The sequence below is a fragment of the Colletotrichum higginsianum genome, chromosome 6 (genome assembly GCF_001672515.1).
Source record: "Colletotrichum higginsianum IMI 349063 chromosome 6, whole genome shotgun sequence".
Taxonomy (NCBI): Eukaryota; Fungi; Ascomycota; class Sordariomycetes; order Glomerellales; family Glomerellaceae; genus Colletotrichum; species Colletotrichum higginsianum.
The window spans coordinates 1,146,546-1,172,272 of record NC_030959.1 but is presented as its reverse complement, the minus strand read 5'-3'; the positions used below and the strand labels follow the sequence as shown (position 1 = coordinate 1,172,272).

General features: G+C 55.4%; 8 protein-coding genes across 8 annotated transcripts; 5 read left to right on the top strand and 3 right to left on the bottom strand.

Moving 5' to 3' along the window:
- Window positions 1-816: 816 nt before the first annotated feature.
- Window positions 817-3,004, bottom strand: CH63R_08779 (GMC oxidoreductase; the record flags this gene model as incomplete). The annotated part of the gene is made up of 3 exons (XM_018303753.1): window positions 817-1,577; window positions 1,688-2,850; window positions 2,940-3,004. 3 exons carry the CDS (start codon window positions 3,002-3,004, stop codon window positions 817-819), a joined length of 1,989 nt encoding a protein of 662 aa, XP_018155776.1.
- Window positions 3,005-3,869: 865 nt separating this feature from the next.
- CH63R_08778 (uncharacterized protein) lies at window positions 3,870-4,509 on the bottom strand (the record flags this gene model as incomplete). The annotated part of the gene is made up of 2 exons (XM_018303752.1): window positions 3,870-4,028; window positions 4,381-4,509. 2 exons carry the CDS (start codon window positions 4,507-4,509, stop codon window positions 3,870-3,872), a joined length of 288 nt encoding a protein of 95 aa, XP_018155775.1.
- A 583-nt stretch (window positions 4,510-5,092) lies between these two features.
- CH63R_08777 (Integral membrane protein) lies at window positions 5,093-7,196 on the top strand (the record flags this gene model as incomplete). Its single annotated transcript, XM_018303751.1, has 8 exons — window positions 5,093-5,245; window positions 5,353-5,453; window positions 5,533-5,824; window positions 5,884-5,920; window positions 6,027-6,094; window positions 6,169-6,206; window positions 6,323-6,658; window positions 6,752-7,196. 8 exons carry the CDS (start codon window positions 5,093-5,095, stop codon window positions 7,194-7,196), a joined length of 1,470 nt encoding a protein of 489 aa, XP_018155774.1.
- Window positions 7,197-7,958: 762 nt separating this feature from the next.
- Window positions 7,959-10,475, bottom strand: CH63R_08776 (Amidophosphoribosyltransferase; the record flags this gene model as incomplete). Its single annotated transcript, XM_018303750.1, has 13 exons — window positions 7,959-8,251; window positions 8,335-8,362; window positions 8,422-8,499; window positions 8,566-8,582; window positions 8,642-8,849; window positions 8,912-8,928; window positions 8,990-9,349; window positions 9,429-9,595; window positions 9,685-9,831; window positions 9,910-9,952; window positions 10,052-10,178; window positions 10,315-10,380; window positions 10,452-10,475. The coding sequence occupies 13 exons, from the start codon at window positions 10,473-10,475 to the stop codon at window positions 7,959-7,961; spliced, it is 1,575 nt and encodes a 524-aa protein (XP_018155773.1).
- A 1,189-nt stretch (window positions 10,476-11,664) lies between these two features.
- Window positions 11,665-13,875, top strand: CH63R_08775 (Heterokaryon incompatibility protein; the record flags this gene model as incomplete). The annotated part of the gene is made up of 1 exon (XM_018303749.1): window positions 11,665-13,875. The coding sequence occupies one exon, from the start codon at window positions 11,665-11,667 to the stop codon at window positions 13,873-13,875; it is 2,211 nt and encodes a 736-aa protein (XP_018155772.1).
- A 1,276-nt stretch (window positions 13,876-15,151) lies between these two features.
- Window positions 15,152-15,361, top strand: CH63R_08774 (Flavonol synthase flavanone 3-hydroxylase; the record flags this gene model as incomplete). The annotated part of the gene is made up of 1 exon (XM_018303748.1): window positions 15,152-15,361. One exon carries the CDS (start codon window positions 15,152-15,154, stop codon window positions 15,359-15,361), a length of 210 nt encoding a protein of 69 aa, XP_018155771.1.
- An 810-nt stretch (window positions 15,362-16,171) lies between these two features.
- On the top strand, window positions 16,172-19,838 carry CH63R_08773 (Methyltransferase domain-containing protein; the record flags this gene model as incomplete). Its single annotated transcript, XM_018303747.1, has 6 exons — window positions 16,172-16,438; window positions 16,509-16,651; window positions 16,722-16,763; window positions 18,991-19,080; window positions 19,167-19,509; window positions 19,593-19,838. 6 exons carry the CDS (start codon window positions 16,172-16,174, stop codon window positions 19,836-19,838), a joined length of 1,131 nt encoding a protein of 376 aa, XP_018155770.1.
- A 3,709-nt stretch (window positions 19,839-23,547) lies between these two features.
- Window positions 23,548-24,831, top strand: CH63R_08772 (uncharacterized protein; the record flags this gene model as incomplete). Its single annotated transcript, XM_018303746.1, has 3 exons — window positions 23,548-23,770; window positions 23,830-23,983; window positions 24,069-24,831. The coding sequence occupies 3 exons, from the start codon at window positions 23,548-23,550 to the stop codon at window positions 24,829-24,831; spliced, it is 1,140 nt and encodes a 379-aa protein (XP_018155769.1).
- Window positions 24,832-25,727: the final 896 nt, after the last annotated feature.

Below are 25,727 nucleotides of genomic sequence, written 5' to 3'. Positions count from 1 at the left end.
GCAGATCAGCACAAGAGTGAGACACCCCCTTCGGGAGACGCCTTGAACTGTCTCAGTCACCATGTCACACTCGACAGCCGCCTTTCCGGCACTGGCCCTTCCTCCATTCCCTCCCCACCTCCTACAGCAGCCTTCTTCTCTCTCACTCTCAGTGTACTTGCGAGTTCGACGGTTTTGGGATCCGTCTTTGCTGTCTCGCCCTCTAACAAACCCCGGCATGCTCCCCTTCCCTTCTCTGCACAACGCCACATTCACCAGCGTCGCAGGAGGCGTGTCATAGAAGACTACTTGCCACTATGGGCGGCTAGTTACGCGGTGGCTAGCTTGAAGCCTTTGGAAACCGCCTACCATCTGTCTGGAGCTTCCCGTCGTTCCGGTTCTTTGGTATTCTGTTGTGTTGTTCGTCTCATAGCTGAGTTGCCGCCCGGGGACCAAGTCCTCCGGCCAGAGAAAGGCTTGAGGCGTGGACCTGGGCGTCCACCGACTGCCATCCTCCAGTGTAATCTTTCAAAGGCGTCATCTGTAAAGCCAATCATCCCAATCCTTTCGCATCTGAGCCCGCCACTTGCACCATCACCACGCCTGTTGGCCCTGTCGTTGCCGTCGTTGCGGAAGATCACACACATCAAGCATCATGCCTAGACTGGTGGGTATCTGCTTGCCAAGTCACTAGTTCACACCCGTGGCGACGTCGAGAAAGCTCAGCTTGTGTTGTTGCAGTTGGCACAACCCACCATTAAACATCTCATTAGGTTCCCAACTACAGAAAAGAAAAGAAGAAGAAAAACCCCTGCAAAACTATAAGAAAGATGTTATTTACACCCCGAGAATCACATCGGCCGCCTTCTCGCTGATCATGTATACAGGGACGGCAATGTAGTAGCCGGGGATCTTGGGGAAGACGCTGGCGTCGACCACGCGCAGGCCCTCGGTGCCCCTCACCCGGAACTTGGAGTCCAGCACGGCGAGGGCGTCGCCGTCTCTGCCGATGGGACACGTGCAGCTCGCGTGGTGGCCCCAGGCCTCGTTCCGGACGAACTCGGGCAGCATCTCGTCCGTCACGTTCCTCCCGGGCCACACCTCGGTGAAGCCCCCCGTCAGCGGCACGACGCTGTCGAACATCTTGCGCGACAGCTTCATGCCCTCCACCACGGCCTGGATGTCCTTGGCCCCGGCCGCCGCGTCCTGGAACGAGTGGAAGTCGATCTGCGGCACGTCCCGCGGGTCCGCCGACCGGAGCTTCACCGTCCCCGCCCGGTTGCGCGTGTGCGCCTTCAGCGTGATCCAGGTCCAGTGGCGCGCGTCCGCCGTGCCGGCCGCCGCGTATCCCGGCAGGTACCCGGGGAAGCTGACGGGGGCGCCGGCGATGAAGAGGTCCGGGTCGCCCTCGGCGACGGACGACTTCTTGACGATGCCGAGGCTGATGCCGTTGGAGCCGTAGATGCCGCGCTGCCCGTTGGCGGCGCCGTCCCGCCACTTCTTCAGGCACGGGTCGTCCGTGCCGGGGCGGATGAAGGTGCAGTCCTTGGTGACCTGGAAGTCGGTCGGCGTCTCGCCGATGACGCTGGTCTCGTAGCCTGTGAATCTCGGTGTTAGTATCAAGTAAGGGTTCTTATCTTTTTTCCCGACGGACGGGTGGAACGGGACAGGGACGAGCGAGCCGAGAGAGACAAAGAGTCCGACTTACGGTCCTGCAGGTTGGTGCCGACGCCGGGCAGGTCGACGACGACGGGGATGTTGAAGGAGGCGAGCTCGGCCTTGGGACCCACGCCGCTGAGCTTGAGCAGCTGTGGCGTGTTGAAGGCGCCGGCCGACACGATGACCTCGGCCGTGGCATTGACGGACCCGGGCGTCCCGGCGCCGGCATCGCCGGCCCGCGGGTCCGCGCGGTACAGGCTCCGTCCCGTGACGAAGTCGACCCCCACGGCGCGGGGCTTGGCGCCGCTCCGGTCGAAGCGGACCTTGGTGACGAGCGTGTTGAGCTTCAGATCGAGGTGGTACTTGCGCGAGCCGTCGGCGTTCTTGGCGTTGGCGGTGTCGAGGACGAACTCCCTCGGCCCGACGCGGACGCCGCCGTCGACGGAGATGGGGACCTGGTACAGGCCCTCGGCGGCGTCGCGGCCCGGCAGGTCGACGTTGATGTCGCGCAGGAGGACCTCGCCGAGCCCCTGGATGGTGGAGAAGATGAGGCCGACGAGGCTCTTGCCCATGGACGAGGCGGCCGAGAGGATGACGGTGAGCAGCTTGACGTCCTGGATGACGAGCCCCAGGTCGGTCACGCTCGTCGTCAGCCAGCCCGAGAAGCCGTGGCCGAGGACGCCGTTGGGGAGGTACTCGGCGTTCTCGAGGCGCTGGAAGTACTTGCGCATGCTGGCGGCGGCCCAGGAGCCGTCGCCCGTCAGGCTCGCGATGCCGTCCCAGTCCGACTTGTGCGGGTAGACGGTGATGAGGGCGTTGTGGCTGCCGCAGCCGCCGAGGGTGCCGGCGCGCGGGTACAGGATGCCGAGCGGCTCGGCGCCGGACGGCGGGCTGAGGCCGACGTAGAGGTCGCCGGAGGGGAGGCGGTACGTCATCTTGGAGTCCTTCTTCTGCTCCGCCGGGTCGCTGAGGTGCTGGACGTAGTAGTCCCACTTCATGGGGTCGTACTCGGTCGACTGCAGGTTGAGGGCGGGCACCTGGTACGGCACCGAGCCGCCCTGGTCGTCGCCGGCCTCGAGCAGGAGGACCTTCTTGCCGGCGATGGCGAGCCGGGCCGCGAGGGGCCCGCCGCCGGGGCCGGAGCCGACGACGACGTAGTCGTAGCTCGCGAGGATGTCTGCGGACTGCCGCGCGGCGAACTGCTGGTTCGGACTGCCATGTGTTCACGGTCATGGTCAGACGAACTGTGCATGTGGTGTCGAGGTATTGGACAGGATGGGGGGGGTGGGCTTTCGACTTACACGGCAGAGGCCGTGGCCGCGATGCAGCCGAGCAGCACGCTCGGAATATGAAGACTCCAACGCATCTTGGAGAAGGACAAGCCTTTTGGAAAACCGTTGTAGTTTACGTGTAGGACAGATGTCACGACACCACCAAGCAACTCAAAAAGAAGACCATCGCGGGAAGTTTGTGTCCGACAATCAGTTCACTTATGAACTCTTGCCTCCCTCCCTCGGGACGAATAAGGATCCCTCCCATCCACCCCCTCAGATTGCGCCTCAACGTGAGGGAGGTGAGGTGAGGTGAGGTTGCGGCAGCGCCCCTTGCATTTGATTACCTGTGTCGCTTTTCGTGTTGCTTTCCCCATATTGGATGAGACCTGCTCCGTTTGCCTTGTCACTGACCCAGTCAGGCGATGCTAAGTATGGCAACCCTGCCCGCCCAAGACCGTCCAAGACCGCCCCCTTTCTGTTGCTCTTCAGCCTACCATCGTGCCGTATCGTCGGCCGAATGGACGATTGGGGAAGCTGCCCGCCCTGCTCCACCCCCGGGGAAGACGAGAGGGACGATGCTAGGTCATTTATTTTTGGGCGGAGAATGAGCGGGAAGACGATTCAGCCTTCAAAGTTGAGTGGTGTCAATGGGGGGGAGGGGACATGGGGGGCCTAGGGGATCCCGTTGCAGGCCGCGGCGGGCGCGAACTTGGCGTGGTTCATTGTGGGTGGGGGGGGAGCCCAGGCTTTAAAATGAGATTACCATATGGAAATGTCTTGATTCGGACAGACTGGCCGATGCATGCAAGCATGTATGTCGGAGCGCCGAAAGACGAAGGGGGCAGATGGACGGTCCTCAGCTTTTGCGGGGGGGACAGACATGACATCGCGCAAGATGAATGAGCACACGAGAACTTTCGGCAAGTGTGTTTACTCATGATGGATGTGTAGTATGTTTTACGAGTCTTCTCTCGGTTCTACACCCCCTGCTCGCTCCAGGTGAACATGGAGGATAGTTGTCGCATTGTTGGCCGCGCCCAAGACCGAGGTTCGTAGTGTCTTGCGAACGAGCTGCTGTTCAAGGTCCACATGGCCTTGTCGATATCGGGCATTCACCTTTCCCATATGTTTGCCTACGCACCATACTCTGTATAGGTCACAGCTAGGTTTAAGGATGAACGCAGCCAGCCCACTCCCCCCCCGGGCGTCGCGCATGCAGCAGGGGCAGACAGGAGACGAGGAAGCAATTAACCATGACCATGACCCCTGAGTCAATCTTTGAACGATGCGGACAGCAACCTGTCGAATTTTCGAATCGTCTACTCCGATATTCCCCCGCCATTGTCCTTGTTTGCTGGGTCTGGTTAGCTCTGCTTCCATTGTCAAAGAAGCCTTCGACCCATTCCCGATGCGGCGCCCCCCCTCCCCCGTTTTATCCTACAACCGGCCAACCCAAAAAAAGAATTACCGTGATGCTACGGATGAAAAGAATCAAGAAACCAGCAGGCGGGAGGGCCTTCGAGGGCTGAGCAGAAACGCCTAGGATGACTGGATATAGGGCGGCTTTGGCACCACGTTGCCGAGTAGGGAGGAACATTGCGGATGATCTACAACAAAAGACGATGCACACCCATCCCATAGGAACCCCATAGGTTTGACAGATGGCCACGGACCTCCATTGACCATCACCACTCGTCTACCAGGCCTATCGTGACCAACAAGTTTTTGCTTACCGAGACGTCCCGGCCGCGCATGGCAGTGAGACAAGTCAGCCCCATGGCGCTCTTCCAGGTGCCGAAAGAGACAAGACGTGATGGTGATGGTGATGGGATGGCCTGATCGCCCCCACAGGTAGCGCTTAGAATCGACATGTCACCGAGGCTCGGTTTCGATTCTCCATATCGCCGCTTTCATCCATCAAAGGGCCAGCCATCGGTTACTGATGGCGCTGAGTGGCGATCGGCACCTGAACCGCTGGGGACTTGGCCCCATATGTAGGAGGAGTGTGCTGCTGCACACCCGCGAGTTTCTCTTCCTCCTTTTGAAGGGGTTTTCCTGTTTCTCATTCTTCGGTAAGACGCGCGAAAAAAGCATCGCCAACGGCCCTTTTTTTCGTCTTCTTCTTCTTTTTTCCCCTTCCCCGCCATCCCTCGTCGGCCAAAAAAAAAGTGAGGCACGCGATGCAGGCCGGCAGCATCCTGCTGCTGATGGTCGCGGCGGCGGCGGCTCGGGCGGCGGCCCACCCGGACCCGATCCCGACGATCCCGATCCCGGCCTCGGTCTCGGCCTCGACATCGCCGACGGTACAACTATCGACGATACCAACCTGCGCCGTACGTGAAAATCCAACCCGCAACCCCCCCCCCCCCCCCCCCCAACGCTACTCTCGTTATAAAGTGATGGGATCGGTCGGTGCTGAATTTAGCGGCTCCGCAAACAGATGCAGTGCCTCGTCGACGGCTTCCACGCCGGCAACTGCACCATGGCCGCGCTGGCCGGTTGCATGTGCACCAACGTGCCCCTCCTCGCCCACATCTCGGAGTGCGTCCAAAAGTCCTGCGACTTATTCGCTGACCAAGTCGGTATGTCTCGAGAGGAAGATTAAAAGAGAGAGAAAAAGAAGAAAGAAAAAAGAAGAAGAAGAAAAAGAAAACCATCACTCTCCTCCGCCCTCGCCCTTCGCAGCTCACACTGACCGGGAACCCCCCTTCCTTCCGTCTCCATCAGCTACGGCTCGCATATCACAAAACCTCTGCAAAGGGTACCCGAGAGAAGAACGCCGACGGTTCTCCAAGATCTTCGCCATCGGCCTGCCGCTCGTCACGACCCTCGCGGTGGCCCTCCGCTGCGTGGCCCGGCTGCAGGTCGCGAGCAAGCTGTGGTGGGACGACTGGACCGCGCTGATGGCTTTGGTAAGTATCACTGAGGATGTGCCAAGCCGGAGCTTCTAGATTGGTTAAACAAGCCATAGGGGTTTCTGATCGTCATGTCCGGCCTCGGACTGGTCAGTAAGTCTTCCTAAATCGTCGTTTTGCGCCCCCTCCTTTTCTTTTCTCTTTATTTTCTTGGTTTGTTTCGCTCCGAGTTGTCGCTGACGATAGCCTTGCCTCCCAGATTCCAGCCTGGGATTCGGCTATCACTATTGGGACATCGACCCGGGCAACGGGAAGATGATCCTTCAGGTGCGACTCACTGTCCCCGAACGATTTCCAATCGGTTGAAACATGTTGGTTGACGCATCTGCCCTGCCTCGCAGATCTTTTACGCACAGCAGCTTCTCTACATTTTTATACAGTATGTCTCCCCTGAATCCCTTCCCAAATTAAACCCCCCCCCCGCGGTCCGCCTCGAGACGAAAGGAGGAGAGAGCTTTCGTTTCGCTGACTGGCACTCAACTCCCACGCAAACAGGGTGTTCGCCAAGGCCTCCATCGCCTGCTTCTACTCCCGCGTCTTCACCAACAAGCGCTTCCAGCTGGCCATCAAGTGCTTCCTGGTCTTCCTGTTCTCGCACGGGCTCATGTTCCTCCTGCTCCTCGCCTTCCAGTGCGTCCCCGTGCGGTCCATCTGGGACCGGTCCGTCAACGGCCGCTGCTTCGACACCGCCGCCATCTCGTACGGCGGCGCCGCCTGCAGCATCCTGGAGGACTTCGTCCTCATCCTCATGCCCTTGCCGGAGCTCCTGAAGCTCAAGCTGAGCAAGAGGAAGAAGTCGGCCCTGGTGTTCATGTTCGGCATTGGCTCATTGTAAGAGAAGCATTTGTTCTTCCCCCCTTTCCCCCTTCCCCCCTGGTTTTCTGAAGGATACGGGGAGCTGACGCTAGGGATACACACACACAGCGCGTGCGTGGCTAGCATGGTCCGCCTCAAGTACCTCGTCACCTTCGTCCACTCCTTCGACGCGACCTGGGACAACGTTTACCTGGTGATCTGGTCCAGCATCGAGCTCAACCTGGCCATCATCTGCGGCAGCCTCCCGGCGCTGCGGTCCCTGTTCAAGAAGATCCCGGCGCTGCTGAAGACGGTCAGGTCGAGCGCGGGGGGAGAAAAGTCCCGCGCGGACCAGCGTAGGCAGTCGGCCACGGTCATCGCCATGTCCGACGCCTCGGACAACTCCAACGGGCAGTCTCCCAAGGGCAACACGCCGCGGAGGGCGGGCATGCCGAGGCCCTTTGGCAGCGCGTCGACCGCGTGCGGCAAGAGCTTCCACTTGTCGCGAGATAAAGAAACCGACCCGGATAGCAAGGAGGGGTTCGGCTCTGGGGATTTGGAAACGGGTCGGTAGGGGACGGTTTGCGCACTAGGCAAAGGGGGGAAATGGTTATGTCTGTATGAGATGAGAAGCAGACCGCTATATTTCTACATAATCCATCATTAGCTATGTAAATAAAATAAAAAAACGACGGATTACAACAATACGATTCAGAGCTTGGCATGCATACTGTTTTCGTAATACATGGCATATTTTGTTCCAGGGACGACGACGGCGTAGGTTGCTTGCTAGAAATCAACTCGAGGTCGCTGATTCAAGATAAGTTATCCAGATCTTATCAAAGTTTATACTCAGACACGTCATAAAAGGGGCCGAAGCCTTGTGTGGAAGAAGAGACTCCACGCGACGAAGCAGCCGACGAACGCAATCAGACAGCCAAGGTCTGAGAAGCTCGTTACCCCATCACCTCTCATGAATCCCGGGTTCAGACTTCAGTATCCATAGGAAGACCTCTCTCGAGCACGTTGTTTGGTCTTGACTTTCAAAATCCATGGCAAAACATTGCAGATCAGACGCTGAAGAGGATTCCTCCAGGCTTCGGCCTTACCAAGGATGGCACCAGCCGAAATCCCGAGAGATCGGCGTACTGTAGCAACAAGACAGCCGACGGCGTAACACGCAAAGCAGCTGAAAGTCCTACGTCTACATCACCGCCAACTCGGAAAACCACACGACTATTGTGACTGATCACCCTTTGTCTTTTTTTTTTGTCTATCCTAAGTTATGCGCGAGCCTTACCTTACGAACCAACAAACCAAAACCCGGGGATGATTTCTACACGAAGATTGCGGCGCCGCTATCCGACGCAACGACGGTAGACCGGAAGTTGTCGTCGCGCTTCCCCTTGCGCAGATCGCTCAGCTGGTCAAAGTAGCCGTCCGGCACGTCGGTGACGTAGCGGCCGCAGAAGACGCCCACCTCGAAGTCCCGGACCTGGCTGCCGCTGTCCGCCGCCTCGAGGCACGCGGCCTTGAGACCGTCCGGTCCCTCGAGGTCCAGGAAGATGACATCGTCGGCGTCGATGTGCTCGGCGATCTCCTGCCGCGTCTTGCCGCGCGCAATCAGATCTTCACCAATAGTCAGCCTTACGTCGCGAAAAGAAGATATTGGGGGATCATGGTCCCCCCCCCCCCCCAAAGTGGTTTCTTACCAGCAGGATCAGCGAGGTCGATGCCATACTGTATTTACTATTAGCGGGTCGTTCTTATCCGCAGCAAAAGAGCAGCGGTGGACTCACGATGTGCGGGTTTGTGCACTCGGGCGAGCTGGAGACAAACACGACTCGCTTGGCTCCCGATTCCCGGGCCATTTGAACCTGAGTCATGCATGTCAGCAATGCAAATTTTCTCCTTGATATCCCTCCCTCAAGTGAGGGACTTACGATCTGTCGCGATGTGGCTAGCGAAGTTGGTCAGCCTGGAGCTCTCGTGTTGGAGACGATCTTACTCGGTACTTACTACCCCGGACGAGACTGTCGTCCACGATGATGAGGTTCTTGCCCTCGAACTCGGACTCGATCGGCGAGAGCTTGCGGCGGATACTCTTCTGACGCATAGCCTGGTTGGGGAGAATGAAGGTGCGGTGAACGTAACGGTTCTTGATGAGGGCGGTCACGTATGGCTTGCCCAGCTTCTGGGCCAACGCGGCGGCCGCCGTGTTGCTCGTCTACGCAGATATGTCAGATGGTGCCCCCACATACAAGAAAGAGATTTTGGCAGTTGATGTACCTCGGGAACTGGGATAACTGGAAGGCCAGGTTAGCACTCTTGTAGGCGTGAGGACAGTATGGGCGGGATATCACGTACTCGCATCAATCTCGTCGATGCCCTTATCGCCGAGGACTTCTCTGATCTTCTTGGCCAGCTTCTCTCCCATCATCTGCCGGCTGCGGTACACAGAGATACCGTCGATGGTGGAGTCGGGACGGGCCAGGTAGACAAACTCGAAGGAGTCCGGTGTGTACGACTTGGGCTCGACGATCTGGCGGACCTCGACGGAGCCTCCCTTGGTGATCAGGATGGCCTGGCCGGGCAGCACGTCCGTGATGTCGCCGAAGCCGAGCTGCTTCAGGGCAACGGATTCCGAGGCCATGAAGTAATCCTTTCCACCCGGGACGGTGGTGGAGGGCCGAGAACCGATGCAAAGGGGGCGGATTCCGTTGGCGTCTCTGTTATCCCGGTTAGATTAACAGGGACAGAGGGACAGAGGGACAAAGGGACAATTAAACAAAAAAACAACTAGGACTGGTTTGAACTTGCCTGAAACCGAGGATTCCAAAGCCGGCAATCATGGCGGTGCAAGCAAAGGCTCCCTGGCACTTTGAGTAGACGTCACCCAGGGCGGTGAAGATATCGTCTGACACGGCACGGGTCTTTCCGAGCTTCTGGAGACCGTGTGCGAAGATGTTCAGGCTACAAGACAAGGAAGGGGGTTATTGATTAGCTCAGTTCAGCTCTCCCCCTTTTTCCCACCATTACCAGAAGAGACTTGGAAAACTTACAGCAGCTCAGAGTCCGAGTCGGAGTTGACGTGGCGAAGAGCCTCCTTGTCGACAAACTGGCGCAGGTACTCGGTGTTGACCAGGTTGCCGTTGACGGCGATGGAGATTCCAAAGGGGGAGTTTACGTAGAAGGGCTGGGCCTCGGCGCTGCAGTTTTCAAATTTCAGTCAGCCGTTTCTCTTCTGCTTGAAAGACATCGTGTCATGCTCTCGGAACAGCACGTACGCCGAAGACGTTCCCATCGTGGGGTACCGCAGATGTCCAAGACCTGCAGACAGTCATTTTTCCCATCCCGTTTGCCACGTTCCCAACGCACATGTGTCACCCGACAATGACGATGACGACGACGACGACGACGACGACTTACCCATAAAGCCCGGGAGGTGCTGGAGGCTGCTGCCGTCGGCGAAGACCTTGGCCGCCATACCGTTACCCTTGTAGTGGTACACCCTTCCGCCCTGGCAGACGGCGATACCGGCAGCATCCTGTCCACGCTGTCCACACGAGTGTCAGCATGAAGACATGAGGCAGGGGGCAGAGAGCATAAGCATGAAGCATGAGAGCACGAAGCATCATGAAGCATCGTATGACATCATAGGCCGCAGACGAAGAGGGTCAAGCGAGACATACGTGCTGGAGCAGGTAAAGAGACTCATGCAGGTCGATGGCGGCTGTAGTAGCCTTGGAGTCGGCCAACTAAGATAAGGGTCAGTCAGTATTTTCTTGAACTGATTTTTATACAGCATGAAGCACAGGAGGCAACGTACCAGAATGGCGCTTACGCCACACATTTTGAGATGATTTTTTTTCGGTGTAAAGGAGGCTGACTGACGATATGATATTCTCAGATGAGAGGCGTTGGCGGCGTCGGCAGCAGCAGCAGCAGCAGCGGCAGCAAATGAGCCAAAAATGGCCTTGGGAAAAAAATTCTCTCACCTCCGACACCGTTCCAATGAGGGGAGAGGCACGTGACGGGTATTGTTGTTGGTGTGGGTCTGTGCGGCGCAAGCACTTTTCTCACAGGTCACAGTGACCTGACTCAGCTTGGCTCAACTCAGCAGGTGCACTGAAGCAAACAAGACATAACAAGTACTTACAGTGGATTCACAGCATATTGCAGTACAGAAAGACAGGCGCTGGCAGGATAGAGGCTGTCTTGTTCCCTAGTACTATCGTGCAGACTTGTGGTGTTTGTTTTAATTCTATCTACCTAATTAGAGAGGTGTCTGTGCTAAGGTGATTTGACTGGTGGTTTAACATGCCTCCATCGCACACACAAACAAGATTAATAACAAGTAATATGATGTGGAACAGTTCTACTATAAATACAAATATGATAAGACTAACTCACATTTTATGCCTTTCCACTTTGTCTTGCAAACATTGTTCAGTCTATTGACTCCAGCTTATCCGTTAGCTCAAGTTCTTGGTGTGTAGAGACACTCTGGAGTTGACGTTCACTTTCTATTTACTATCACCACTTCTGAGCATCTCTCCTGTAATCACAGCCGTTGAAGAAAAGGAAGAAGAATGGGAAAACGAAATGACAACATGAAATAAATCAACCAGTTCTTAGTCATTAATCGGAACATGACATAAAGTACAGGAGGAAGCACTCACTGACGCCATCTCTCGCCGTACCCGATACCTCCACGCAGAGAGATCCACGGTCCCACAAACCCATGTAAATAATACATTTGGGGGGTTGGTTGGCTGCAGAAACCAAACGGCTTCGTCAACATCCGATAAGCCAATCAATCGCCAAAGTCCCCGGGGTATGAATTGGTCAAGAAGATATGGTAACCAAGTAGCTTGAATCCTTTAGGCAGCTGATAATGTACCTACCGCCGCCATCATCCATCCATCCTATCCTCTCTTCCCCGCCCATGGGCCACCAGCCCGGAGGAAGGTTGACCGTCCTGCAAACACACCACCCACACCACATGCATTTCCCTGCAGGCAGCCGTAAACACAACAGCGATGTCGCGAGCAATAGACACTGGCTCGACACAGGCGGCGCTGGAGCCTTATGTCTACTCTGATTTGCCGACGGAGAACTCGATCCGGCTGATCCAGATCACCCCGGACGAGTCAAAGAGCCAGGGCTTTACCCTGCAGCTCAAAACGTGTACCTTGGACGATGTGCCTCCATTCTGGGCCCTCTCGTACACGTGGGGTTCGTCGGACTTCGACGACGGCGCTGACAGTCTCACCACCCCCGAGACCCGATATGTCCAGGTTGAATGTGAAGGCCGAGGTCTCGAGGTCGGCGAGACCCTCTTTGACTTCCTCACCCAGGTCAAAGACGACATGATCAACGTTTCAGGGTCACCACCACGACACCGGGTTCCTCCTCGTAATTATGCGGCTAGTCCCCGGCATCGTCTACTCTTCCCCGCCAACCCCTTGAGCCTGTGGGTTGACGCCATCTGCATAGACCAGCGCAGCAGCCGCGAAAAGTCCCAGCAGGTCCAGCTGATGGGCCGCGTCTACGAGGCCGCGCGCAACGTCGTCGTCTGGCTCGGCAGCGCGGAGCCCAACGACAACGTCTCCTGGGTCTTCGACACCTTCGTCCCCGTGATGCGGGCCGAGGCCCGGTCGAGCGCCACCGTCGCCCTCCTGCAGGAGATCGGGCCCGAGCTGGACCACCCGGGGGCCACTTGGCTGCTCGGGAGGGACTTCTGCGACCGCTGGCGCCGCTCGTACCCGGACTACTTCGCCTTCTTCCTCCGGAAGCGCTGGCTCACGCGCGGCTGGGTCGTCCAGGAGGCCGCGCTGCCCGCCCCCGCCGACATCGTCCTGCAGTGCGGCGCCGCGCAGTTCTCCTGGTCCCGCGCCAACCGCCTCTCGGCCTTCATCCTCACGGTCCGCTGGGACGCCGAGCTCATCGGCCGCCTGGGCCGGCGGTTGCCGGACTGGGAGAGGCGGCCCGGCACCATCGACCGCCTGTGGAACCCCGTGCAGAACTCGCTGCCCGCGTTCGGCGGCGACGCGGTCGGCCGCCGGATGGCCGAGTGGCAGAGGCAGCGCTGGGGCGCCTCGACGGACGAGGAGATCCGGCACGCCGAGGTGCTGCACACCTTCCACAGGCTGCGCATCTACCGCTTCGAGAACCCTGTCGACCACATCTACGGCGCGCTGGGGCTCGTCGGCCGCATCCTCGGCCCGCGGTACGAGCTCGGCGTCGTGCCCAGCTACGGCGTGCCCGTCGAGCTTGCGTACACCCGCGTGACGGCCTGGCTGCTCCCGCACTTGCCGAACCTCGACGTCCTGGGGCTGGCGGGCATCGCGGAGGGCCGTCGCGAGAACCTGCCCTCCTGGGTCCCGGACTTCTCGTTCCACGGGCCGGGCCACTATGCTTCGCTCCAGAGGCTGAGGCAGCTTGCCAACGGGTGCCGTCCCTTTCACCCCTTCGATGCCTCCGGCACCCACGTGGCGTCGGGGAGGCACGGGGCGCGGAGTGAGGAGCCTGCCGCCCTCACCCTCCAGGGCGTTCTCATCGACGAGATTAGGGAAACGCGGAGCCTCGAGCAGTCCGGACACGGCGTCATCACCGACGTCTCGTGGCTGCTTGATTTCTGCGACCAACGGGGCTTCTACAGGCTCACGGGACAGCGCTTTGCCGAGGTGGCCGTGGCGACGCTGACTGCCGATCTGCAGCCGGAGCAGGGCTACGGGGATGGCCCCGTGCAGTGGGTGCGGCGATGCATCTCCTACAATGCCGCCGCCGGTCATCAGGGCGGGCCTACAGACCCGGACACGCTTGATAAGTTGAGGGCGAAAAGCGCACATCCTGGAGCTGGAGGCCACGGTGACCCGTTCATCACGCTGGGCGATGCCCTCGCGATGTCCGCCAAGGAGGGCTTTGTGCCGCGACTGACGGACGACCCTGTTTCCAGGATTGTGCAGTTCATCACCCCCGGGAGACGGGTGCTGGAAACGAAGGAAGGGTATCTGGGTCTTGGACCTGCGGCTGCCATGACCGGGGACGAGGTCTGGCTCATCCAGGGGAGCCGGATGCCGCTGGTGCTGAGGAAGACACCCGCCGGCACGGTAGCCATTGGCGATGCGGAGGGAATCGGAAGGGGGGCGTATGCTCTTGTCGGCGAGACTTACCTCCATGGTGTCATGTACGGGTCGATGATGACGAAGGATGTGATTGACAGCTTTCGACCGGTTGTCCTTTGCTAGATCGACCGCGTATTTACCGGTCTCAGAAGTGCCGCCTACATTGATTATAGCAAGCTTCTGAATGGCCACTCCAGTATGATTCCAGATTCTCTCAGCTTCTAGATGGGATGTGAAATAAAGCTGAAATGAATTGCTGTAGTCGCCACAGGTGACGGGTGCAAAAGATAGATAGTATGTAACTGGTACGAAGGGCTTGCGTCTCCATTTCTTCAAGTTCTGAGATACCAGACTAGATGCTTAAGAATACAGTGCAGGGTAAATGGTGTAACACATCGGGGAATGTCGAGGTTTCGGAGCACCATACTTAGTTACGATGTGCTCGTAGCTGGATGAACTGTTACTAGAGCAGACACAAGGTTCATTGTAAAGGAGTTCCAAGAGCCGTCAGATCATGTCTACAGTTGAGAAACGGGGTCTGGTGTTATTGTAAATCGTTTTTAGGTTGCTGTCGTCAAACCGTGTCCGCAGCGTTTGGGGCTCGCATGCGAACAACCTCGTACAACAACCGGCGCCATACTGTCGTCCATCAGAGGGGGCGACGGCGATATCTGCAACAAAAAAGAAGTTCTAGACTGAACTTTTCTTCAAGATTTTAGAGTTCTTTCTTACTACATTGAGCAAAATCATGGATAAAATTCCATACTGCAGGAGTTGCAGCCATGGCCCATGGCCGACACAACCGTGAACTTCAGGGGATGCGGATTCCAGCCGAAACAGCGAGGGACTGACCAGCCTTCCATCGTCGTGTGAGGTTAAGGGGTAGATCCGAAGAGCAAGAAGCTTTGTAGCTCAGTAAGAAAGTATTGCTAATGCGTTAGAATTGCAGGGTTCGCAAACGTGGAGGAATACGCTACTCACTTGCACCATTCGTTTGGAGTAAAGTTGGTTTTTTCCAAAATATGATGCAAGACAAGGCGTTACAAACCCCCAAGGATTGGTGGTACCGCGGGCACTGCGGCGGCGGCGGCGGCGGCGGCTGTAAGAAATATGTCGCAAATGATTATTGACGTCGAGCGAACCGGCGAGCTGTGAAAGTGTTGCCCGACTTCAAGAAATCACACGAGGTTGACCGTGAGGGAGACGGTCATCTGACCCCAAACATCTGGTTCCGGGCCCCCGAGAACTCACCTCCGGGCTTCCGATCGGTCTTCGCCGGGGGTTTTCCGGCCTTTGCTGCCGGCTTGGACACTACCTGCCCCCGTCCCGTGGCTATCGGGCGTGGGTCTGGATGAGGGCTTCCTCCAGAAGGGAGGGGGGGGTTGTGCCGGTGCCGCACATGCCCTGGATGGTCGTAGTCAACGTGGGCGACTTCATCGGCGCCGATCAGGAAAAGACGGTGGGCTACTTCATCGGCGCCGATCAGGAAAAGACGGTGGGCTTTGTCCCCGGTTGCTTAGGCCCCGGCAGATCAAATAGAACTCACGAGCCGATCAACGGCCGCGAGTACATCGAGATGCGCCTGGATGGGGCTTACCAAGGATGCTGAAGTGTTCCTCGAGGTCATGGACTTCAGGGCCCAGGCCTCGTCGCTCGTCGGCTGTTTCTGTCAAAAGTCGCAGCTTGTCGGGACTAAAAAGACGCCCTCAAAGTACAACCCATCCCCTCGCAGCGTCGTCCCCATCGACAAATGCCGCGACGTTCACGTGGTTGGCCCATTCCGCCGGTGATCCCCGTGGGTGGTTGAGATCCTCTATTTCCCTCTCCAAACGTTCGTTTTGGTGATGAAGGCCGAGGACTGTAGCATCGAGGGCCCCCCTGGCCCGACGACTTGGCGTTCCATGACAAGTTGAAATGGCCGGTCTGGAGAGGCCGCTTGCTGAATGGAACCTGACCACAGCAACTGGATCCTCCCCCGACGACTTATGGCGACGCTGGAGAATTTGACAGGGGGGGAGGGGGCAGGCACCTTGCCCCCGAAATGGTGGGATGGACGGGAGGATGCGGTGAAGAAAAGGCGGTTCAGCTGAAGAATTCCATGGCTCAACATCTCATCCATGGGGCCATCATCCATGGGCCATGGGGTCTACATGGGGGGCGCACGTCCACGTCGAAGAACACGCGCGTTACCCGCTGTGGAGGTTTGAGCCGTGGGGGGGCTCTTCTTATATTAGACGTAGACAGGGACCGGGGACTGTCGTCGTTGACTCGCGTTCACGTTTCCGCCCCCTCTCCCAGTGTGTTCCGTCAACTCAATTTCTTCCATTCCCTGACTTTGTTGACTCTCGAGATCCGGAGTCGCGGTAGGGAAGATTAAGTGAAGTTCAAACGAACTCAAAACATTGCAGAACCCGGTATCATGGCCTCTCAACAGCCCGAGCAGTCCGAGCAGCCCGGACAACCGCCGGCGGCCGCGGTATTGACACCACCGACTGTCCCTGTTGAGCAGGAAGAAACGACGACCGAGACCACCGCCACAACAACTACAGCCCCAGCTCCAGCTCCAGATACCGAGACGGCTGCGGGCTCGCCGGCTCCCGCCGCCCCCGTCAGCGAGGAGGCGACGGCTACTGATGCCGAGACGGCCGGAATCCTCCCCGCTGAGCACTGGGTACAAGCGGCACGAGTCAGTCAACCCCATTTCCCGGCTTCCCCAGTAGTGATGGACCGAGACGTTGTGATTGACGGACTGCTAGGACGCCGGTGATGAAGGCGACGCCGACTCCGCCCTGGGTGACGACACGGCGAGCTCCACGGCGTCGCTCACCTCGACCATCCTCCAGTACCGCAAGATCCACGGGAGGACGTTCCACGGCGAGGTGGGCGACGCACAGTACTGGTAAGGGCTTTCCTCCTCCTGGCTTAGTCGTGCCGTGCTTCGGCGTGTGTGGCTAACGTAACGGTGATAGGGGGAGCAACGACGAGCCGCAGAACGAGGCCTGGGACATCAAGTAAGACGAGAGGCGCACAACGAAGTCACTGTGACGAGTGTCGAGACTGATTTCCCCCGGCAGCCATCACCTCCTCACCCTGTCGATGGGCGACAGGCTTCACTTGGCACCGCTCAACAAGAACAAGGTGTGTAGTGTAGTTGACCGGCCGACGTTGACCAACTGCCTCATCTTGCCTGGCTGACTTGGAAGTAGTTGAACAAAGCTCTTGACATCGGAACGGGAACAGGTGGGATAGCAATGTCTTTGGCCAGTGCTTTAGCTAACTCAACCACCCCCCTTTTGAACCACCCCCGCATTTGAACCACGTCATCTACAGCTTCACCCCACCACAGCCATAAGAGCCCTCTAATCCAAAACATCACAACAATTGCAATTCTACTCCAAACAATACCGTTTTTTCAGCATACCTTTACATTAATACTATGAAGCAATATACCGAAAATGAGGTCCAACAGGCCCTTGAGGATGTTGCAGGTGGATGCAGCATCCGTAGGGCAGCATTGACCTGGGGAATCCCCTATCCAACCCTTCGCCATCGCATACAAGGAACCCAGTCAAGGGATATTGCCTTTGCTGGCCAGCAGAAGCTCTCTCAGACCCAGGAAAGCCTCCTTAGTGACTGGATCACTACTCAGGCTGCCCTAGGCTTTAGTCCTACTCATCAGCAACTGAGAGAACTAGCAAGGCGTGTCCTAGGTGATCCTCAACCACTTGGGAGGAAGTGGGTGACTAGATTCCTTCGCAGGAATCCCTCTATAGGCACTCAGAGAAGCAGAGCAATAGATGCCAGACGTGTAAATGGGGCCAAGGCTGATATAATCCAGGAATGGTTCCATCGTCTAGATCTGCCAGCAGTCAAGGGCATTAAACCATCCAACAGATGGAACATGGATGAGACTGGTATTATGGAGGGCAAAGGGACTAATGGGCTGGTCCTGGGCTCCTCAGAAACTCGGCATATCCAGAAAAAACAGCCTGGATCTCGAGTATGGGTATCCCTTATTGAATGCATCTCTGCTGATGGGCAGTCTCTGCTTCCCCTTGTTATATATAAGGGCAAGGCAGTCCAGCAGCAGTGGTTTCCTCTAGATCTCTCTGGATATGCTGGATGGCAGTTTACAGCTACAGATAATGGCTGGACGACTGATGCCACTGCCCTAGAATGGCTGGAGAAGGTCTTTATCCCCCAGACTGCCCCTAGGCAAGCTGATGAGGCCAGACTGCTTATCCTGGATGGACATCACAGCCATACTACCACAGACTTTATGTGGCAGTGTATACAGCATAACATCTATCTCATCTTTCTGCCAGCACATACATCTCACGTCCTTCAACCTCTAGACCAGTCAGTCTTTCGACCTCTAAAGGCTGCCTATAGGAAATACCTTGGATACCTTACCCTATGGAATGACTCAACTATAGCAGGCAAAAGGAACTTCCTTGACTGTTATAGGAGGGCAAGGAAGGATGCCCTTACTGCCCAGATCATCAAGAGTGGCTGGAAGCACACTGGACTATGGCCTATTAGTCTATCACGACCTCTATCCAACTCCTTCGTATCCAAGGATATACCAGGCAGTCAGGGATCCTCTAGTCAATCAGCAGGCAATATAGGCAGCAGTCAGCAATGGGAATCTGCTGTTTCCGAAGTCCTATGGTCAACACCACGAAAGTCTGCTGACCTTCAGCATCAGCTTCAGCTGTTTAGTCAGCTGAGGCAGGAGTCCCAGAGCGTCTATACCCAAAGGCATCTATTTCGGAAGATCCAGAAGGGATGGGATAACCAGGCCTATAGACTCGCCTTTGTGGAGCATCAGAATGAAGCATTACAGGCCCACATCAACAGCCAACAACAGGGTAGGAGAAAAAAGGTCCAGTTAGATCCTAACACCAAGTTTGCTAATATAGGAGACATACAGAGGGCCCAGATTGAAGCAGGTGAAAGGGAGGATGATGCAGATGAATCCAGCGGGTCAGAATTACCTAGTGAGCCAGAAAGCTGCGTCTGGGTAGGTGGTAGGGCCGAGGAATAATCGATGGGAATAGTGGCAAGGCTGGTGTTGATGTGGTGGATGAGGTGGTTCAAATGCGGGGGTGGTTCAAAAGGGGGGTGGTTGAGTTAACTTTGTTCCTCTCATACAGGCATTTGGGCCATGTGAGCATAAGGATTTTTTCGATTTTTTTTTAAAACAAAAGACAATCGTGGGGGCTAATTCGTAGCTAGCGACTTCGCGGATGAATACCCCGAATGTGAGGTTATCGGAACCGACATCTCACCCATTCAGCCTAGCTGGGTCCCGCCCAACTTGAAATTGTAAGTGAGCCGTAACCCAACCGGACGCGGGCGCCCTTGTCGAAACGCCGCTCTCCGAGGCTGACACATACGAAAAACCCCTACAGCGAGATCGACGACTGCACGCGCGATTGGACCTTTGAGCCCGAGACCTTCGACTACGTCCACATCCGCTTCCTCGTCGGCAGCATCCCCGACTGGCCGGCGCTCTTCAAGCAGGCGTACCGCGCCCTCAAGCCCGGCGGCTACCTCGAGAGCTTCGAGGTCTCGCCGGCCATCCTCAGCGACGACGACACCGTGCCCGAGACGAGCGCTCTCGGCCAGTGGGGCAAGTTCTTCGAGGAGGGCGGCCGCAAGATGGGTCGCACCTTCATGGTCCTCGACGAGCACCTGCAGCAGAGGTCGATGGAGGAGGCCGGTTTCGAGCACATCACCGAGTGGAACAACAAGGTACGTCGGCCGCCTGTGCTGATTTGAAAGGAGGAGGGGGGGGCATGATAATATATGGACAGGAGGACTGACTACATTGAAAGGCACCCATCGGCAGCTGGCCCAAGGACCCGGCCATGAGAGAGATTGGTGAGTGGGCGCAGCTGACCCTCCTCTCGGATATCGAGGGCTACGTCCTCTTCATGGCCAACGTCATGTCCACGTGGTCCCGGGAGGAGATCCAGATCTACGCGGCGCAGCTCCGCCGCGAGATCCGCTCCGGCAAGCTCCACGGCTACTACCGCCAGAGAGCGGTCTGGGGACAGAAGCCTCCTGGGGCTGGTGCGTAAGGGGAGCGGCTTTACCAACAGCGTGGAGTTGCTCAGGAACTCAGGACTGGCGTAGCTCGGGTACTGTGACGCGGCATGTCCAGTGTTGCGCCGCCTGTCACTAGACGATGACCAGCCCGAGAGACAAATCGATCATTGACCAAAACAAAACATGGATTTCTGGCCTGGATGCCCAAACCACTCCAGACGTCGGCTCGGGTGCCCTCGATGTGGAGAGCTCGTTCATGAGGTCGGCCCTGGCCAGTCGCAAGAATCTCTCGCGTCAGGAACTGACGCGAGAAAATAGGTCGATAAAGTCAGCCAGTGTCCACAAAAGAATTAAAAACTTGGCAGAAAAGATGCCTTTTGGAACCATCATACACGATACAGTCAAGCAGCGAGTGTCCTGATTCAGAAGCCTTTCGGCAAGGATCTACGAGCAAACATGTTTCCCGTCTTGTTGTCTTGCTTTGGCGGTTGCTGTAAGCTTAAGCTTACACCTGCTTTTTGTGAGCATGGGACGCAGATAACCGAATATATTAGTGCTCTTTAGTGTCTGCGGCTAACTATATAAAGTAAAGTGTATCTTGGGATCTACACACGTAGTATATGAGTGTGTTGTGACTTGTCTGCGATATGGATGTAGCCAGGCAACATTCATCAAAGCTGAGAATGCCCAGATAGGCCTGGACTGGACCATACGACATCGCTTCTATCAGTCTTTGTTGACCCTTGATGACAAACGAGATAGTCTAGTGACGTAAAAGCTGTCTGGATAGACTGGCCGGCGTGCTGAATCAGCTGAAAGCACTCCTAGGCGTTTCTAGCTTTGCAAAGATGTGTCGAGACATCTTCATGCGGAAAGGATCCACCAACCTTTTGCATTGGTTATATTTTTCGGAGTTCTGCTTCCTAATACGGTAAACCGAGTGTCTGGCACAATGTTGTGGACTTGACGTGTCAATGTGGGTGCTGAACAAGAAAAAAACGCTTCCAGCCGACTGGGAAGGTGGACGGTCAGTCGGCCTCATGGGGTGGTTTTGTATCCACATTTGGAACCATCTCGAGAATGGTGACGTTGAAAGTGATTCTCGATTGCTCATAAAGACGAAAAGAACACCGCAAAAGACGTCGAAGTGACTCGTTCGCGCATGAACGAAGGCGCTTGCTGTAGGCTCGCGAGGAGGTCATAGGACAAACTACGATCTCTACCAGCTCTATTTTTCCTCGAAGGTGTGTTGCGGAAGGCCGGCTTCACAACGAACTGTCAGTGTTTCTACTTGTCACCGTATGAAACCATTTTCCAGGCGCATTTACCCATGATTGACAGAGGACAAGTCAACGTACTGTTCAGAACAAGCATTCATGTATTCATGTACGTCTTGTACAAACAAGGCTAATCCACGTATCATTAAATTCTCGATTCGAGAGGAGCACGAACCTGGAAGAGGCCCCTGAGCGAGCTGCACATAAGCTTGCCGCTGAACCGGCGCTTATCCTAAACTTGTACTTTCGAAGTGCTCTTCCTAAATCTCTTGCCCCTCCTGCTGGAACCTATCGTTTGGTCTCTCACTCTTGTCTCCTGCCATATTCACCACCAATCGCATCCAAGAGTGGTCTTGTCAGAGCAGTTGGTCAGCCGATCGGGCCGGATGGGGGAGTAGACGACGGCAACGACGAGGCAAATGATCACGGCTAGGCACAGCGCGGTTAGGGCCATCATGGAGGGCAGCCTGAGGCGAAACGAGATTTCGAAAACGGCCGCGTGCGAGACACGCGCGCCCCGACTCCCACTCAGGAGCAGCTTGCTTAATCTCAGCTCACCGAGTATGGTTCGAAGTAGACTCAACCAACTGCCTGGAAGATTGTTTCACCATCAACGACAAGAGGTTGCTCTTGAAAAACCATAGCAAAAGAAACGGCTGCTATTGTACTTCCAGTTATTTGGGTAATGCGTCCCACCATTGGAGGCCACAGCCGGGTTGACGATCTTCAGTTTGGTGTTTGGGCGGCTTTGATTATACCGTTTATACGCAAAGTACCGTTTTAGACGCAAAGGGGCATTCGATGGTGTGAAAGAGACTTTGAAGTTGACGACGCTGCAGTAATACCAACTTTGATTGCATAAAACTGCTTACTTGAACCCGGAGTAGGCCATTTTGCTGGTGAACCTGGAAATCCGAGTAGGCCCGTTTCTATTTGATGTGAAGGAGACGATGCAGATCCATGCTGACTTTAGCGACGAGTTGTCGACAAGACTTCTTGGAAAGGTAGACTCGGGCATCCGCCGGTGTGACCTCAAGTACAAGAGGACACAGGGATTATGCAATGGGGAAAAAGAAAGGGCTGAAGAATTCAGAGAGTGATGAAGCGTCAGACGTCATGCGATATCATTAGTAGCTGATGATAATTGGTCAAAATGGGGCTGTCAAACGTAAGCAATGATTCCAACCAACTGCACCTGTCATGTGCGACATAACGCGGCGAAGTGAGTGAGAGGGGAGGAGCATGCAGACAGACAGACAGACACAAGGTGGTGATGATAACCGTAGAAATAGGAGAGAAGATGCAACCAAGGTCAGATCCGATTGGTGTGGAGCTCCACTGTGGATTCCCTCAGCGTCACGGAACATACTGGCCAATGAGTGAGCCGGAACGTGGTCGTTATAAGTGGAGAGGGTGGGGGTAGTCGGATGGGATGGAAGCTTGGACCTTACGATGTACCTCACCTTACCGGACGACCGGTCGCACCTAACTTAACGGGCAACAGTGGGGTTGAGGGCGGCCGTTCGCAGCCCCGGTTGCTCCTTCCCAGTCCGACGGTTCTTGTGTCCCTGTGATTGTTTGCTGTCCTCCTTGTTGCTCTCCCTCTGTCTTCCTCCCTCTCGACAAGCCCGTCGCATAGCCTTGTCCGTTGCGTCTCGAATCACCAAGCCCACGGAACCAACCCGTGTTCGAATCAAAGACGATAACGAACATGGCCCTCGACATGAGCCTCGGATTGAGCCGTGTCCTCTTTGGTTGAGTGTCGTTCAATCGGAACCAAAAGGGGTTCCGCACCACGGAGCACCCGCACGACCTCGACCCGACAGCTTGGGCGATGGCCTCGACCTTTTGATGTCGGTGCCAGCGTAGTCGATTCGATCCTTCGCTCCGTCGTCCACCATTAGACATGATGGTCTCGCATCCCGTCCTCGGGGCTCGAAAGGGCTCAACCAACGACGCCCCGTTCACGTCTCTGCTGCCCAATATCCTGCAAGAGGCACACCATCCCAACCGAGAGGTCAGCTCAGAGGCGCAGCCCGCGAGATTGGACAAAGCTGGCCCGGTCTCTCATGCAACTACACATAACGGCTGTTCCTAATGCCGGACAGCCTGCCGCAAAGTCCTCCTCTCACTCGCCCGTGTGGCTGTCCGCGCCGCGGGCTGCCCACCACCTCCTTCTGCGACCATTGCTGTCGTCCACCTTGTTTTCATACTTCATTTGGCCCAGCCCCGATTATCCCCGCGCAAGGCTCCTGGACCGGTTTGCTGCTCCCGAATTTCCGTTGCGAACTCCTCCCCTCTGACCTTCTCAACAAACTATCCACGCTCGTTACTGCACTCTTTGCTGGCTCGTGGCTGCGTACAGTGATCTGCAGTTGACCTGGACTGGGTCCCCTCTTCATCGCGCCGTCTTACTTACTCTCTTATTTGAGTTGTGTTATTTTGACCTCGCACTGCTGCCGTCATGGTCGCAATGCGCGTTGCCCAGATGCTGACGGCGCTGCTCATCCCGGCTGCAGCGCTCAAGACCGGCCGTCACGACGTGTCATTTGCTTCCCAAACACTCAAGGCCCGAAACGACGTCGGGAAATGGCATATTACGCCGACGCCTCCTCCGAATCCACGGTTCGCAGCCATGGCGATCAAGAGACAAGAAGGCGGCCCGACGTGCGGATACTACGAGTACAGTATGCCGTCGCCTCCTTGACAATCTCTCAACCTTGTCATACTGACATATAGGAAACAGATAGCGAGGCGTTTGATTGCTATACCGACCAGGCCTGCGTGACAAAGGACGGCTATTTTGGTTGTACAGCAGGCTCGCAGCCCTTCACGGCTTGTCTTGACGCCTTCAACTCGTTGTGCAGCCAGACCGCTCAGGGCCTCGGCACTCTCTGTTGGTTCGTTCCGAATCTTGATCCTTACCCCATCGACGACTTAGTCTCCTCATACCATTGTGCCCGTTCTGATGCTTCACCATGATAGCAATTTCAACACCGACTTCCCCCTTTGCGTAACCGCCCTCAAACCAATCACCGACAACAGCCTCTCTACCACCATCACCGGCTTCCGTTGCGGCAACAACCGCGCCAAGGGCATCAAGCTTGTCCTCGAGACCAAGGGCCAACCGACGACACCGCAGACCGCAACGTCAGCTCCAACCTCGACCTTGTCTTCGGATTCAACCACAACGACGCCAACCTCTACCACCCAAAACGTCCCCGCAAAGACCACCACGATGGGCCCCTCTCCTGTCCCTTCGTCCGCCACTCCCGTCGGCGCCATCGTCGGTGGTGTCATTGGCGGCCTTGCCGTCATAGGCTTTACCATGCTCGGCATCGCCTGGATCTGGGTGCGCAATCGTCGGGAAAGGGGCAGCGGCTCTTCTGGGGCGCCAGGCCTGATGAACCAGCCATATACATACACCCCGATGCCTCCCGCGGGCGTCCCATCAGAGTCTCGGCCCCCTCAGGCGCAGTCCTCCTATGACATGACATCCTACAAGGGCTTCTACCGCCAGTCGATCGTCGACTCACTCGACCATGAGAGTCACTATCACTCGGCTCCCACCGTGGCAGTCTTCACCCCGACGGCCTCCGAAGGCCTGTACCAGTCAATGACCGCGGCCCACGGTATTGTACCTGATGACCACCAGCTTTTGTCTGTAGTACACTCCAGCAGCCCGGTGGGGGTCGGCGAGAACGCCATGGAGCTCCCTTCGGAGAGGTATGACCGATATCAAAGATGAGAGACTGGATTTGGATGTCAAGGACCACGAACACTGCCATGACGGATGGGAGAAGTTGAGAAAAAATACCCGGGCGACCGAAAATCGTTTCGCCCAGCGTTTGATGAACATTATTTTTTGCATAAGTCAACATACCCACTTCCTGGCCCCCCCCCCTTCCTGGCCCCCCCAGCCCCACCAAGCTACACCAAAAGGTGCTACTTTTTACTACACCCTTAATTAATTACCTAAAAAGACTATAATAAAAAGAAAACTATATATAAGTAGATATTTAAGTATAGTTTATAGAAATATATAAATTAAGTAGTATAGTATACTTACTACTTAGAAATAGTAGTATTAGTAAAAGTATAAAGTTTTATATAGTATTTTCTACTAAAGTATTAACTACTATATATACTATTATAAATTATATAGAATTTATATTATTTAAAATAATATTTATATAAACTATATATAGAAAGTAAGCTATCTTTATAGCTTTATAATAGTAGTAATAGTAAAGTTATTCTATAATAGAGATCTTACTAGTAAAAGTTTACTATTATAAAATACTTATTATAGACTAAAACTATTATTAATATATATAATAAGCTTTATTAAGTTAATATAGTAACTATAGTCTACCTTAAATCTATATAGTAAAGTAAAAGTAGAATTTATACTACTATACTAAAATAATAGTATAATAAGTAATAGTAGTAAATTATATAGAAAATCTAACTTTTATTTTTATAGTACTATTTCAAGCTTATCTTACTATTAATTTATTCTTTTTATTTTTTTATTTATAATTTAAGTTAAGATCTTTAAAATAATATTTTTTTTATTTTTGTAGCTCTTTTAGGCAATTAATTAAGGGTATACTAAAAAGTAGTACCTTTTGGTGTAGCTTG